General features: G+C 42.4%; 1 protein-coding gene across 1 annotated transcript in view; it reads right to left on the bottom strand.

Moving 5' to 3' along the window:
• Positions 1-402: 402 nt before the first annotated feature.
• Positions 403-16,698, bottom strand: part of LOC149829724 (uncharacterized) — a 42,770-nt gene continuing 26,474 nt past the window's right edge. Inside the window, exons 5-11 of the mRNA XM_090015280.1 lie at positions 4,258-4,329; positions 4,014-4,155; positions 3,651-3,848; positions 2,230-2,293; positions 1,900-2,100; positions 1,678-1,806; positions 403-663 (exon numbers count right to left, since the gene is read on the bottom strand). Coding sequence (XP_089871406.1) covers positions 403-663; positions 1,678-1,806; positions 1,900-2,100; positions 2,230-2,293; positions 3,651-3,848; positions 4,014-4,155; positions 4,258-4,329 — 1,067 coding nt within the window. The remainder of the gene's footprint in view (positions 664-1,677; positions 1,807-1,899; positions 2,101-2,229; positions 2,294-3,650; positions 3,849-4,013; positions 4,156-4,257; positions 4,330-16,698) is intronic.

The raw sequence follows: 16,698 nt of genomic DNA, 5'->3' as shown, positions 1-16,698 counted from the left end.
AATTTTTCTGCAACACAACCAAAATCTTTGAATTTGACTGTGTAAAAACACACGATATTACATCCCTACCTTCTTAAAAGAATTTCATTCACAAAATTAGAACGTACTGAATAGGTGTGGGTAGTGCTCACGCATATCGACCTTGGGCTCCCAAGTGCACTCGTCCAATCTGTGATGTTGCCAACACACCTTCACGAATAGAATCGTCCTACTGTGCAGTGTCCTCTCCTGGCGATCCACAATTTTCATCAGCTTCTCCTATGTCATCAAGTCAGGTTGTACATCAACCGCCTCATAGTGGATCACATGTGAGGGGTCAGTCACATACTTCTTCAAGATCGAGACGTGAAAGACATTATGAATCTAAGAAAACTAAGGGAGAAGTGTCACACGGTATGCGGTCTACCCAACACTCTCAAGGATCTCTAAGGGTCCAACATATTGAGGACTCAACTTCCCCTTCTTCTCGAACCGGAAGACACTCTTCGTGGGCGAGATCTGTACAAACACGTGGTCACCCATGGCAAAGTTGAGCTTCCTACGCCGCTGATTGGCATAGCTCTTCTGCCTGCTTTGTGCTGCGACCAACCTCTGTCGGATCAACCGTACCTGGTCTGAGTAGTGCTTGATGGCCTCTGGTGACTCCACTGCTCTCACTTCAACCTTATTTCAGCACACTGGGGATCTACATGGTCTGCCATACAGAGCTTCGTATGAGGCCATACCAATGCTGGCAGGGTAACTATTGTTGTATGAAAACTCTACAAGCTTTACAGCCTATCTCACTCTCCTGCCCAATCTAACGCGCATGCTCTAAGCATATCCTCTAGTGTTTGTATCATGCGCTTTGTCTGACCATCAGTTTGTGGGTGAAAAGTCGTGTTGAACTTCAATGTGGCACCAAGGGCCTTCTACAACTGGTGCCAAAAACGAGACATAAAATGAGGGTATCGATCTGACATGATCGAATGTGGCACCCCGTGAAGCCAGACTATCTCATCCACATAGAGGTCTGCTAGACTCTCCAAGCTTTGACTGATCCTGATCGGTAGAAAGTGGGCACTCTTCGTTAACATGTTCACTATCACCTAGATGGCATCGTGTTGACAATGGGTCCACGACAACCCTATGATGAAGTCCATTAAGTTGTCATCCCACTTTCACTCTGGAATGTTTAATGACTGAGGAAGTCCACCAGGTCTCTAATGCTTGATCTTCACCTACTGGTAGGTAGACACCGAGACACAAACTCTGCTACGTCCTGCTTTATCTTGTTCCACCAATACATCCGTTGGAGGTCCTTGAACATCTTAGTAGAACTTGGGTGAACAAAATACCTCGACCGGTATGCCTCACTCATCAGCTCCTCCTGCAGTGCCTTTGGAACCCACCATCTGTCTTTGAACATGATGGTTTCATCCTCCTCACGACAAAACTATGCATCATGCTTCTGGGCACTCATGCACAACCTCTCAAACTCTAGATCGATTGACTGAAGCTCCTCAATGCGGTCTATAATCTTAGGTTACGCCTGCATCCCCGCATAAAGGATGCATCCAGAATCATCTGCAAATGGTTGTCATCTCACAAACTCTTTGATCATATCCCAAATATGCCCTATTAAGCTAAGTATCATGACTAAAGCCTTCTGCTAAGCGTGTCTGCCACTACATTTGCCTTACCAGGGTGGTAGGTGATGGAGAACTTGTAGTCCTTCAGGAACTCCAAACACTTGTGTTGCCTCAAATTAAAATCACATTGTGTGAATATGTACTTGAGGCTCTTATGATCAGAGAGGACCTCAAACTATTTCGCATACATGTAGTGACACAAGATCTTCAGTGCAAAGACAATTGCCGCTAACTCCAAGTCATACGTGGGGTAATTCTTCTCATGCACCTTTAGTTGTCGAGAAGCGTACGCGATCACCTTTCTGTGCTGCATCAAGACACAGTCCAGTCCGGTCCCTGAAGCATCATTGTACACAATGAATCTACCTGTCCCAAAAGGTAAAGTTAATATTGGGGCCGTGGTCAACCTCCTCTTCAGCTTCTGAAAGCTCTCCTCACATCGAGGTGACCAAACCAACTTTATCTTCTTCTATAAAAGTCGAGTCATTGGAGCCGCTATACGAGAGAAGTTCTCAATGAATTGACAGTAGTAGCTCACCAATCCCAAGAAACTCTTGATCTCTAAAATTGTCTTCGGTTGCTTCCAAGACAACATTGCCTCCACCTTGGCTGGATCGACCTCAATGCCCTTCTTAGAGATCACGTGGCTGAGAAACATCACCCTGTGGAGCCAAAACTCACACTTCAAGAACTTAACATAAAGTTGATGTTCTCTCAGTGTCTGCAACACAATCCACAAATGCTCTCAGTGCTCCTCCACGCTCTCAGAGTAGATAAGAATGCCATCGGTGAATATAATGACAAAAGGATCCAACCATAAACTGAAGACCCAATTCATCAGGTCCATGAATGTTGCAGGGGCATTGGTAAGTCTAAAAGACATCACCAAAAACTTATAGTCCCCGTATCTGGACCTGAATGTGGTCTTTAGAACATCCTCTGCCCTGATTCACAACTGATGGTACCCGAAACAAAGATCTATCTTACAGAACCAGCTCCTTCTTCAACTCAACCAGCTCTGCAAGTGCCATGTGATACGGTATTCAGGAAACCGGTGTCATGCCAGGCATTAGCTCGATTGAGAACTTGATCTTCCTGTGAGGTAGCAAACCTGGCAAGTCCTCGAAAAAGACGTTCAAAAACTCATGAACCGCGTCCAACTGCTCCAAATGTGTCACCTAACTGTCTGTCGCAGACACACTGGCCAAGAACACCATACAACCTTGCTTATGGTACTTGGAGATCTTCAATGTCGAGACAATCTTCACCTCGCTCGTTGATCAAATCGCCTAAAACACCAATACAGACAAATCAGGGCGCTCTAACGGAACCTCATTTCTCCAACACTAAAGAGTAGCATTGTATTTAGACAACCAGTCTATACCCAAAATGACATCATAGAAAGTCATGTTCAGTATGATCAGGTCAGCAAACAACTCATGCCCCTCGATGATCACTCAGACTGTAGGAAAATATTTCTCGCAAGAAGAAGATGTACCCTTCGGAGACATCGCGTAAAAAGCCTTCTCGAGGCTAGATGTAACAAGATCAAGCAAACTCGCAAAGGAGGAGGATATAAAGAATGGGTAGCACCCAAATCAAACATCACACGAGCATAGTGTTCAAAGACTACGAAAATACCTTCGAGCAGGTCATTTTGATTACCCTGTGTGGCAGTTGTTGCAGCGTACACTCTCCTGTTGGTCCTCTGTTGCGCCTATTGTTGAGGCCTATGTTGCTACTATTGTTGTCCTCCATGAGTCGTTGGCTTGTTCGGACAATAGATAACGATATGTTCGGGCTGTTGGCACTAGTAGCAGACTCCCTTAAAGAGTGGACAAGAGCCCTAATGATGACTCTTGTTGCACCTTTGACACATGAACAAAGTCTTCCCTATTGCTTCCTCTGTTGGGGTCGACCCTTCTGATGCCCTTGTTGTGTCCTCTGCCTCTTTACCTTACCCCCTGCCACCCACAGGTGAGTTCTTCCTCGCTTCGCCACTGGTGATGCCCTGGTTACCCCCCACTCTTCTGTGATTCATCCTTGAACCTCTTCCACTCCTCGTTCAAGATGGATGCAGACTTGATCACATCACTGAATATAGTAGGACAACTCGTCATCACACGAACCTGGAGTCCGTCTTTCAGCCCACGAACATACTTCGTTGCCCTTGCCTTATCATTATTAAAAAGGTTCAAGTAGTAGCGCTCCAAACTCCTGAATTTGGTGGTATAGTTCACCAAACTCATGTTCCCCTGAACAAACCCAAAAAAATATTGCTACATACGTTCTCGTGCATAAGCAGGGAACTAAGCATCTAAGAAATTCTCATTGAAAGTCACTCAAGGAATTACCTCCACTCTGTCGTATTTCACTCATCACAGGGTGTCCCACAATTTCTTGGCATCACCCTTCAATTGGAACATGCCAAAATTAGTCTGCCTATCCTCAGGCACAGGCAGGATACAAAACGCCCTTTTAGTCTCCTCAACCCAACTCTCAGCTGCCTCTGGGTCGGCCTTCACTGATAAGGTTGGAGATTCAACCTAAGAAACTTCTTGAACATCACCATGGTGGGGTTTGGAGTGACCTCGGCAAGATAGACACACATGATCTGTTGCGCCACCTGTGCCTGGACGTATGTGGTCACTATCGTTGTCAAGGTGTTCAGGGCATTCAACATGAAGTCCCTTTGCTCCTGTCAATCAGCGGGAGCACCAGAAGTCAAAGCTCGGGAGCGGGTATACATCTAAAACATGAAAAATAGTTAAAAAATTTGCACCCTTATCAAACCTACCCCCTTAGGATTGATCCCCTCAACAATCATAATTGCATATTCACATCAAATTCCTAATTCACATAAAAAGGAATTAAATTAAGCCATTCTCACAGTCTATCATATGAAATTTAAATAAATTGATATTAGTAAAAAAAAATACCAGGTAGCCCTTACTAGTGATGGAGACTGCTCTAGAATACAAGTCATGACTTTCTGATAAAATTTGGACATGGCTTGATTATCAAAAGAAAATTCTGGTACCCAAAAATGATTAAAATATAATATTTTATGGTCGACTCTGATACCAAACCTGTAGCGACCCCAACTCATCCCTATTGAAAAGTAATTTTTTTTTAAAGCAATCAAAGGGACTCTTTTAGAGACCTCACTTTTTGGTAACTACCATATATAACTAAAATTTGGAATTAATTAATTAATTAATAATTAATAAATATCTAGAAAATTTCATAGAGTGCCTTATCCATCTTGGAGTCTTTTTAACCTTAAATTTCCTTAAATTAAACCTTTATACCGAATTGAAAGCTTTAATTTCGTTGGACCTAGATTTTAGATCTGGGTCCAGATCCAAGATGCAAATTCATATCCAATATTTATATGGATCTTGAACTGGATCAGATCCTAATTAATATGGGTTTTGGATTGAGTTCAGATCCATATTAACTTGGATCATACAGATTGGATTCAGTTTGATCCAATCTGGACCCGGTCCCATCGAGACAGACCCTTTTTTAAAAAATATGATTTTCGAGCAGACCATAGCCTGAGTTCAGAAAAATAAAATATAGTTGAATTCAACATTTTGAGGTACATCTAATGATGTATAACTTGAATTTAACCTGAATTTTGCTCAAATTTTGCTTGATTTTAAAGGTCAAAAATAAAAGTTTTTATCATATCTTGTTTGGCTCATTTAGGTCTTATCAATGACCCATGGGTCAAACCCAAACTCAATTGACGCTACCTAAAATCGAGGATTTATCGATTTTTTTATGGCACTTAGCCAAAACCTCAAATATCTCTAAATTTAATACACGATATTACAAGATCTCGGCACTCAAGCACACCCTCATAATTGTTAGGGAAAAGTAATATGTTTGACTCTATATAATTAGGGGTGTCAACGGGTTGGGTTTACTTCGACCAAACCCTATAGGGTTCGGGTTTGGTGACAAAAAAGAATACCCGATTAAGACTCATGTCCCGACTTGAAAAACCGATTAATATATGGACCCGAGTATAGTTTGTGAAATTTTATACCAGACCCAAGCTTGACTCAAGCTTTGATTAAGACCATAAATTTTCAATGTAAAAATGATAAAAAATTATTATTTTATCAGGTATGATCTGGGTCTGGTTCATGTAGTTCTTATTGGATCTAGGTATGATTTATCTTATAGTAGGCTCGATTAGACCTGGGTCTAGACCCGGTATCCTACCCAAAAATCTGATCCAAGTTTGGTTCCACCTAGGTCGAACCAAAGCCGACCTATTGACACCCTTACATACAATGTCGTAAGCTTAAAGTAAAAACAACCACGATCTAACATTAATGTAAAAGGCTGACATGATTCCTGAATGAGTAGATGCATCATTACGAAGGGCAATATAAGATGGGGAAAGCATTTGACCCTCTAATTGGAACTCACAGGAGAAGGTTGGTTTGAGCAAATGTATTCAACATGGTCGAATTCGTAAGAATGAACACTTAGATCATATTTTTTTATGTAAAAATATTATTTTTTGAAGGTTGAAAGTTTGGTACATTGTAGGCCGTTGATTTTTTAACCCTGAAAAAATCTCACATGCATGTTATAATAACATGTTTCAAAGGTCCTTTTCTACTAAACTAAACATGTAGATCGTGTCAAATGTGCAAAAAATAATAAAAATATTACAGTTTTTCACTGAGGGGTTCCTTACCCACGAGGGGTAGCAAATATTGTCCCATAAAACGGTCCTGGTTTTTTTGTGAGCAAACTTTCTTGGATGACATCCAATCACTAAAGTGTCAGAGTGAGTTTCCACTTTCTCAGTAGGATAGAGTGTGCGCTTAATTGTTGGGTAGTTCTGGGGTAGGACCTTGTCTCTGTGTGCTGGAACAGGTCGCTAAGGACAAATTTCACCATTGTGCGCTCAAAAAGTGACTATTTAGAAAATATTTAAAAAATTTTAATGTTTAATTCTTTAGGATAATGACGACATCTATTTTACAATTTAACAATATTTTAATCTAAACTTTATTTTTTAATGACAAGAAAACCCGTATCGAAGACCAGGTCGCTTAATGGGCTCGGCCCACTGCGATATAAGACCCTCAAAGATTAAGACACAACCACCCTATTTTGTGGATTCTGATCGGGTGCAATCACATAGCACAAAATTTGTGCATTATGCACTTGACTGCCCTCCATCAGGCCCTGGGCCCCACAACTGACAGGCTGTCCTCAAGATGGAGGGTGATCAGGTGCTTAATGTTGGTGCAATTATATTGTATCTGATATTTTCATTGTTTTTATGTCCCCTGTACACCTGACGCCCGAACCGGATAAGCAATTCAAATCTTGTGCAGGCCCCTGTCAATTCCTCTGAGTTTCGATCTCGCGACCCTATCGTTGAAGTAAACTTTTCAGTTCAAACTTGATAACTGACAAAATCAATATGCTTCCCAGAAAGTGAATCAACTCACCATGTCAACCAGCCATTAGAATAATTTGGCAATCAAATACTTAAATTGTAAACCATTTTAGATCTCGAATAATTTGGCAATCAAGTACTTAAATTGTAAACCATTTTAGATCTCTCTCTCTCTCTCTCTTGTAGGGGAGCAATTCTCGTGGTCAAATATGAGGTCTCGCCCTTGCTTGCGGATACTTGATCGCGTTTTTCTCTCCCCAGAACTATTTCACGCAGTTCCGGATGTCAGTGCTTGTCTGCTGCCACGGACCATGTCCGATCATAGACAAATGACTGTTTCGTGGGGCGCAGGCTTCAAGGCATGTCGTAGGTTCTTCTTTGAGGAATGGTGGCTTCGGGTGCCAGACTTTCAGCAGTTGGTAGGTCAATCGTGGGCTCAACCTGCTACGAGATCTTGGGTGGCCATCCGCATCCATGTTAAGCTTCTTCGTCTTCGGAAACGTATTAAGGAATGGCTAAGTTTTAATAACCTGAACAAGTTTAGGTTCATCGGCCAGTGGGAAGCTGAGCTCTCCGATTTGGCCCAACGTCAGGTCGATCTTGTTGGTGTACCGAAGGGTCAAGTGCTTCAATTGCAGGAGCGTATCGTCGTACTCTCTACTCTCGTTGCAGAATAGAGAGCACGAGATGAGCTTAGATGGAAGTTGAGGGCTAGAGTTGCATGGTTGGCTAATAGCGATGATAATACACAATTTTTTCATATGAACGCATCAAATAAATACAGTAAGAACTGTATACTCTCGATCGAGATCGATGGATGCCAGTTTGGTCCGCACAATTGCCTGCCAGCTATTACTTCTTATTTCTCCAGGTTGTATTCGGCCGACTTAGGCGTCAGGGGGGTCATCGGCGATATGGGCTATAAGCAGTTGGCGGCAAACCAATTTGTTTCTTTGCAGGTTAGATTCACTGAAGTGGAGATTTCGAATGCTATTAGCGAACTATCGGGATGGAAGGCACCAGGCCTTAATGGTTTTCACATTGACTTCTTTAAAGCATTTTGGTCAACTGTAAAAACTGACCTGCTCCACTTGTTCGATGAATTCTATCGTAATGCGAGGCTGCCTAAACCATATCATGTGGCAGTCATCTCTTTGATTTCTAAGAGGCAAGGGGCATCAGACATATCCAACTTTAGGCCGATTTCGGTGATGGGTGCTCTGTATCGCATTATATCTAAGGTGTTGGCTAATCGGTTGCGCGCTGTCATTGATCAACTTGTTTTGTCCGAACCAGGGTGCTTTTATTCCAGGTCGAAGTTTGCAAGGATCCTTTATTTGTGCAACTGAGCTTCTTCACTCTTTACAGTCGACTGGATCACCGCACTTCATGCTAAAACTGGATTTTCACAAGACTTATGACAGAATGGCATGGGATTTTCTGATTGAATCTCTAATAAATATGGGGCTTGGCAGCCAATTTATAGCATGGGTTAAGGAGTTGGTCACAAAATCCGTATCATCAGTTTGCATCAATGGAATGAGAGGGGAAGAATTCAAGTTGGCTAGAGGTGTACGACAGGGTTGTCCTCTAGCACCTATCATTTTTAATATCGCGGTAGATGGTTTACCTATTCTCATGAAAAGGGCAGAAGAAACAGGCTTCTTGGAATCCTTGGGCATTCCTGGTTTTGTTGGTCACACAATTCAATATGCAGACGATACTTTAATATTTGGACATGCGAATGTTAATCAAATGTCTAGGTTGTACTTCATTATTAAAGTCTTTGCTGCAATTTCAGACCTTCGCCTGAACGAGAGTAAGTGCGCTCTGGTCTTACTCAATGCTGACCCTCTTCTCCAATCGGCTGCTGCAAGGATCTTCAACTGCCCAATATCCGACTTCCTGTCAATTTCTTGGGTCCATCGTTGCACTCTCTACAATCAGCGGGAACTTCTACTTGGATGTCTACCATAGAGCGGGTGCAAGGAAGATTGCAGGCTTGGAAGGCTCAATATTTATCTTTTGCGGGACGAGTGATGCTCATTCGCCATGTTTTAGCCCGATTACCAGAGTTTCGAATGAGCATGTCTATTATATCGACGACAGTAGAGCAGACGATCAATCGTTTGCTTTCGCACTTCCTTTGGTCTGGGAATGTGTCGCACAAAAAGTACCTGCTTGTTTCTTGTCAACAGATCGTGCTTCCGAGGCACCAAGGTGGCTTAGAGATTCCAACTATGAGAAAGAGGAGCATCGTTTTAGTCTTGAAGTGGGCTTGGGAAGCTTCCACATCTCAATCTTCTTGGGCTATGATTGTTAGGCAAAAATATGGTAGTCTACATGAATCCCTTCTTTCCACGCCCAGTTCAGTGTGTCATTCGTCCCTCTGGCTAGAGTGGCGGAAGACACTTCGATCCTTCAGTGGCAGAGATTTTAGGCCTGTCCATGGCATGACATGGCTTCACTGGGCCATGGCGAGCGGAGATAGGTTCTCCATTAAGCAAGTTTACCATTCCTTGTTGCCATCCGGGATGAACTGGTTTCCCAGTGATTGTATGTGGGGTAAGGGGCCAGCTCCAAGGGCAAAAGCTTTGGCGTGACTTGTGGCTCTGGATCGTGTTCAAACCCAAATTAATGTCAGGAAACGGGGGATTCAATTTCCAAGCATGTGTGTTCTTTACGAGAAGGTTGTAGAGGACACGACTCACCTATTTTGGCTCTGCCCGGTCATTCTAGACTTATTTTTTCAAACTTGGGGTGCGCCACTTGTTCAAACTCGTTCGTGCTCCGTTATTCGGGACCTCTTGCTTGGTCCCAGGATTGTACGACACAAAAAAAATGGAGATTACTGTGGCGGGTTTGGTTGCTTTCAGCATGGTGGGTCATATGGACTGAAAGAAACGACATCTTCTTCAGAGGCATCAAATTCGATTTCGGAAGGCTTCGACAATGGGTCATGTCTGATGTGTATCTGGCTCTTAAATTACATAGTAGGGGGGAGGGGCTGATCGGCTTGTACTCTGAACTATGTACAATCGCCATCTAGATTGTGGCTGTTTTGCTGTTATGTTTCTCTTTTGTCTCTCCCATCCAATATTCTGTTGGATGTATTTTGGTAATGTTGAATGGTGAATGTTCTCTCTCTCTCTCTCTTGTACATGCACTACAGAGTTTGTAACCCAAACTGAAACTACAACACCACACGTATATTTGTGCGGATGCATAAACATGAAATTTTGCCCATCCAAATGGATGGGTTTCATAGATTTAGGCGATGTTTGGAAACTAGTTGTCAGAAGTAGCCAGAGTGGGAATACCAACACCAGAATTGTTGGTGATGGATGGAGTTGTAAGAAATGATGCAAGTGAGATGGTATTTGACACGTCCAATTCCACATTTTACATCCCACTTACATGAGGTGGTAGTTACCAAATACTACACCAGATCTCACACAGGTGACTGCTTCAACAACCTTCCTAACGTTCTTTCAGTATTATTTCCAACTTTTTAGTTGCATTCCAAACAGATGCACATGTGGAAGTGGTAAATCTCCCGTAAAATCAAAGTGGGCGATAAAGTAGTCGGAAGTCATAGGAAAAAAGGTTTCATTTCAAAAAAATTGCCTAGACCGGATATGTCTTATTTGCAAAATGGGACACCAGTTGATATGGCATTCAATCCATTAAGAGTACCTTCACGAACGAATGTGGGACAAATATTTGAATGCTCACTCGAGTTAGCGGGAGACCTGTTGGGCAGATATTATAGAAAAACACCCTTTGATGAGATATATGTTGGGTTTCCCTCCTTTGTGGGATCCATTGGTTCGATGCACATTCAGTATCACTGCAGAATTTCAAGCACGATGCTTGATCTTTTCGAAGATGATTTGGAGTATTTGCTGGATAGCGATTTGTAGAAGTCCTCTCAGCTAAATGACTATTCAACTGTTCAGAGTTTGAGGTTCAGCGAGTTGTCGATGACGATTTGTGGTGAGTGCCTTCAGTTGCATAGCGATTTGTGGTTAGCGTTATGTGTTTCAGTCGGATGACGATTTGTGGTTATCGTTGGATAGCGATTTGTGGTATCGCTGGATAGCGATTTGTGATAAGGCGCATCGTAAGTTATGCAAGATATTTAGTCTTCCGCATTTAATGTGAGTCTTGTCTTCTATTTAAGGGATGGATGAGAGAGCAAAAGCAATGGGAGAGAGCAAAAAAGGCAGAATATTAGGGAGAGAGTGTGAGAAACACTTTTAGGGCACCGAAAGGGTGCGGAGGAAAAAAAAACAAGAAGTGTTGCGACACTTCTTTCAAGACAGCTTCGTCAAGCTAGTTCTTCAAATCATTCGTTTTTTGTTCCTTAGTGAGGCATATCTTCTTGTTCATTTCGTTACACCTTGTGTGTTTGTAAGGCTTATGCCTTTTGGCCACTTTGTAATCTTTGTTTGAAGATAGTGGAAGTTGTTGACCTATTGGTCGTCGTGGACATACCTCAGTTGAGAGGGAACCACGTAAATCGTTGTGTGCTATTTTTATTTTCGCAGCTAGTTTGTTTTGGTTTATTTTTCTACCACTATCATCATCGTATTGTTTTCATCAATTCACACTTGTGGGGAGACCCGGTACGTCCATTTTAACCCCAACATATGGTATCAGAGATTTGGTTAGTCTATTTGTGTGTGAAGTCATGGAGAATAACATTGGGCGTATGATCAGTTTGAATGGCACAAACTGGATGGCATAGAAAACTAAAATAGAAGACCTCTTGGGTTATAAAGATTTGGATGGACCCATAGACGGTGTGAGAGGCAAACAAGAAGAGATGAAAGATGTCGAATGAAAAAAACTAGACCGAAAGGCGATCAGTTTCATTCGACAATGGATAGATGATAGTGTCTTTCATCATGTATCCATAGAAACTTTGACGCATGGTCTTTGAACCAAACTAGAGAGCCTTTATGATAGAAAGGCAGCAGTGAATAAGGCCTTTCTATTTCGAAAGCTTGTGAACCTCAAGTATAAAGAGGGTGGCTCTATTGCAGAGCATTTGAATGAGATCAAAAGCATTGTAAATCAGTTGGCCACAATGAAAATCACTTTTGATGATGAGTTACAAACTTTGTTGCTCTTATTTCCCTTCCTGAGAGTTGGGAAACCTTGGTGGTCACAGTCAGTAACTCTGCACCTGATGGAATGGTAACGATGAGCCAAGTTACCAGCAGTCTGTTGAATGAAGAGTCCAGGAGAAAGTCATTAGGTCCTTCTACCTCAAAGGCGCTTGTGATTGAAAACAGGGGGAGAAGCAGAAGTAAGAGCAGGGCTCTGCACTACCATGGCAAATCCAGAGGCCACTCACACTCGAGCTCAAAGAAAGACGTCGAGTATTATTATTGCCACAAGAAGGGGCATATGAAGCGACAGTGCAGGAAGCTCAAGCTTAAGAAGTAGAACAGAGAGAAGAGCTCAGAAGAAAAATAAGGTGCCACAGTCACAGATGGAGAGCTCATGGTTGTCTGTGATGGCACTAGCATAAATTTGATCGATCAGGAGACCGATTGGGTGATTGACTCTGGAGCTTCATTTCATGTTACCTCACGGGTTGATTTCTTCACTTCCTACTCGCAAGGTGATTTCGGTAATGTCTGAATGGGAAATGAAGATGTGTCAATGATTGTTGGCATGGACGACATTTGCTTGGAAACAAGTGTTGGCTGTAAGTTGTTGCTGAAAAATGTGAGGCATGTACCAGACATCCGACTGAATCTGATCTATGCTGGAAAGTTAGATGATGAGGGCTATAACAACACCTAAAGTGATGGAAGGTGGAAGCTAACCAAAGGCTCATTGGTGATAGCCAGAGGAACAAAGGCTCGTTCCCTTTACACTTTGTAAGCGAAGATCTGGAAGAGTGTTGTGAATGTTGTGGAGACTGGCTCGTCCACAAAATTATGGCATAGAAGGCTTGGGCATATGAGCAAGAAGGGGCTGCAAGTCGTAGTTAAGAAAGAGTTCCTGACAGGTGCAGCAGGTACATCTTTGGAACCTTGTGTTCATTGCTTCCATGGTAAACAAAATAGAGTTTCTTTCCATAGATGCATTGCATCTAGAAAATCTCATGTTCTAAATCTTGTACATTCTGATGTGTGTGGACCTTTAAAGGTCAAGACACTTGGTGGTGCATTGTACTTTATGACTTTCATTGATGATCACTCTAGGAAAGTCTGGGCTTATACACTGAGGACTAAAGACCAAGTTCTAGATGTATTCAAGCACTTTCAGGCCATGGCTAAATAAGAAACTGGCAGGCAGTTGAAGTGTGTTCGCTCGGATAATGGTGGCAAATACATTGGGCCATTTAATCAGTATTGCACCAATCATGGCATCAAGCATGAAAGAACTATAAGGATGACACCTCAACAGAATGGGGTTGCTGAGAGGATGAAGCACATCATTCTTAAGAGAGTCAGATGTTTGCTGTCACACTCTAAATTGCCAAGATCTTTCTGGGGTGAGACAATGAGGACAACAATTGATCTTATCAACTTGTCTCCTTTTATTCCCTTGAAGGGAGATGTTCCAGAGAAAGTTTGGATAGGAAAAGAACCTTTCTATGGACACTTAAGAGTGTTCGGCTGTAGAGCATTTATTCACATTCCGAAGGAAGAGAGGTCCAAGCTTGATCCAAAAGTCAAGCAATGCATATTCATTGGCTATGGACATGAAGAATTTGGCTACAGACTGTATGACCCTATTGATAAAAAGGTGGTCAGAAGTCAAGATGTTGTCTTATTGGAAGATTAGACCATTGAAGACATTGGTGAGTCTGAGCCATCAGAGTCCAGTACAGGTGATCTTATTGATTTAGATCCCCTAGATGCGCCGATTGTTCATGATTTCGTGGAGGAGATTCCACCTCCTCGCAATGATGCAAAGGAAGGAAGTGTTGAGTCAGAAATTGAGGGGGAGCCAACACCCCAAGAGTCACTTCCTCAGACTCCGATAAGGAGATCCACTAGAGAAAAACAGTCATCCAGAAAATACTCATCAAATGAGTATGTGATGATTACAGATCAAGGTGAGCCAGAAACTTTTGAAGAAGTTTTGGAGGATGAAAACAAGTCTGAGTGGTTTAAGGCAATGAAAGAAGAAATGGATTCATTGCATGCGAATCACACCTTTGATCTGGTAAAGACAACTAAAGGGAAGAAGGTGTTAAAGAACAAATGGGTCTTCAAGTAGAAGACTGATGAAAACAACTCTCAACCTAGATACAAGGCATGTCTTGTTGTGAAAGGTTTTGCTCAGAAGAAAAGAGTTGACTTTGATGAGATCTTCTCACCACTTGTGAAGATGCCCTCCATCTGAACTGTGCTCGATATAGCTGCAAGCATGAATTTGGAAGTTGAGCAGCTTGATGTGAAGATTGCATTTCTATATGGTGACTTGGAAGAAGAAATTTATATGGAGCAACCTGAGAGTTTCATTGACAAGGGTAAAAAGCACCTAGTTTGCAAGTTGAAGAAGAGCTTGTATGGATTGAAGCAAGACCAAGGCAGTGGTATAAGAATTTTGATTTCTTTATGAAGGAGCATGGATACTCAAGAACCTCCACAGACCATTGTGTGTTTGTGAAGAAATTTCCAGATGGTAATTTTATCATTCTCTTGCTTTATATGGATGATATACTGATTGCGAGCCAAGACATCAGCAAGATTTTGTAAACCCATCGACATCCTATAGTTTTCTTCCCTGAAGGAAGATCTTGAATATTCCATGTAGAAGCCTTTTCAAGTGCATCTAATTCAGCTTTCATGGCTTCTATCCATTTGATATCATTTTTTGCTTGAAAATATGTGGATGGTTCTTCATATGAGTGAATTAATGCAATAACTGCCCTATATGTGGGTGAGAAAGACTCGTATGATACAAACCAGTGGCGTAGCTAGGATTGACGTGGGGGATGGGCAAACAGGGGTGTAGCAAAAAAAAAAATGGCGTGATAGTCGGGGGCTCGGGGGCAGCGCCCCCGAAAAAAAAAAGTTGAGATAAAATAAAAAATAGCTACAATTATTAATAAAAATCTATTTTATATGGACAAATCAAACTATTTGCTGCAGTCAGGGCTGAGCTGGGCTAGGACTGGGCTTTTAAAAAAAAAAAAAATTAACTGTTTCGAGAGGCAGGACTGGGCTACAGCCCATTCCTGCCCCCGCCCCCCCAGCTCCGCCTCTGACCACCAAGATTGGCCGTAGAACCCCGAAAAAGCTTTAAGCTTAAAAATGAATACATTTTTTATGACACCGATGATGACCAACATGCACCATATGCAGAATTCAAGCAAAAAGAGTATAAAAATGCTTGTTAGACAAAAAATACAGACGCCCAATTATTAAAATCTGTCAATGGCCATAGTTACTCACTACAAGAATCCTAGACAATCGAGAACAAGCAATTCACTCACCAACTATCTGGTAGATAAAGATACGCTATCCGTTGCCTTCGTTACATTGATAGACATCCATACCTTGTTTTAGCAGCAGGCACAAAAGGAGAGTCCTATGCACGCACGATGACCAAGAAAGGATAGCAAGATTGACTCTTCCAATGAGGTTGCGCCCAAAAAGGAGGAAAGAAACTAGACCCACGTTCAGTTGTGCCCCAAAAAGAAAGGATCAAGAACCAAATTGAAGGATTGGCCTGTATTGCTCCTGTAGAATGGATAACTGGATACTGTATCACCAGAGCCACTGAACATGAACAAAACCCACCCTCAAATTTAGGAGATAAGAGGGTCTTCTTCAAACTGCTAGCGATGGTTGCCGGAGATTGGCAAAGGTCCGACTGACTGCGACACCGGTGCCTCGCGTCACCGGAGATTGCAGCCGAGAGGGAGAAGCTCGGAGGGGGGCACCGCCACCGCGGGTTCACCGAAGGGAAGCCGGCGGCACTGCAGAGCACAAGGGTTGCCGGTGAATGGGGTTGCCGTCTTGCCTGTGACTGAAGGGGAACGCTGGAACGGAGGGGCAGAGCTTTAGAAAACTGGCTAGGGTTTTACCCCTCGCCTCTTTTGGCAGGCTCTAGACTCATCGAGAGCCCGGGTCTCGGTCGACTCGGTTTCACGAGTCCTGATTCGACTCGGTTTTCCGAGTCATGAGTCGACTCGGTTTCAAATTTTAGGGTGGGCGGCCGCCCACCCATGCCCACCCCTGGCTCCGCCACTGATATAAACTTTCCTGGAGGCCTCGAGATTCAGGATGATTGTCTAGTTGGAATGTTAGAATATTTTTCAAGTGCACATGGAGGATTAGACTCTTGTCGCCTGGAATATTGAATACTAGTATCTCTATGAACTTCTTCATTTTCAACATTAAGATCAATAATTCTTTGATCATCATCAAAGTTACAATCAAGGTCATATTCATCAGATGTTGATATTAGATCTAGCAAAAAGGAGTACTCAGTGACGTCTTTTAATTTTCTAAAATCAAAGAAGCTCTCCTTTTCAAGAAAGGAAACATTTCTAGACACATATAGTTTATTATTTTTGAAGTCAAAACATCTATAACCTTTCTGGTTTTCAGCATATCCTAAAAAGGCACAGGGAATCACACGAGGAGAAAGTTTATC

The sequence above is a fragment of the Nuphar pumila genome, chromosome 8, assembly GCF_984573655.1.
Source record: "Nuphar pumila chromosome 8, dmNupPumi1.hap1.1, whole genome shotgun sequence".
Classification (NCBI taxonomy): Eukaryota; Viridiplantae; Streptophyta; class Magnoliopsida; order Nymphaeales; family Nymphaeaceae; genus Nuphar; species Nuphar pumila.
Note: the sequence above shows the minus strand (reverse complement) of the source record. Positions and strands in the feature narration are given on the sequence as shown.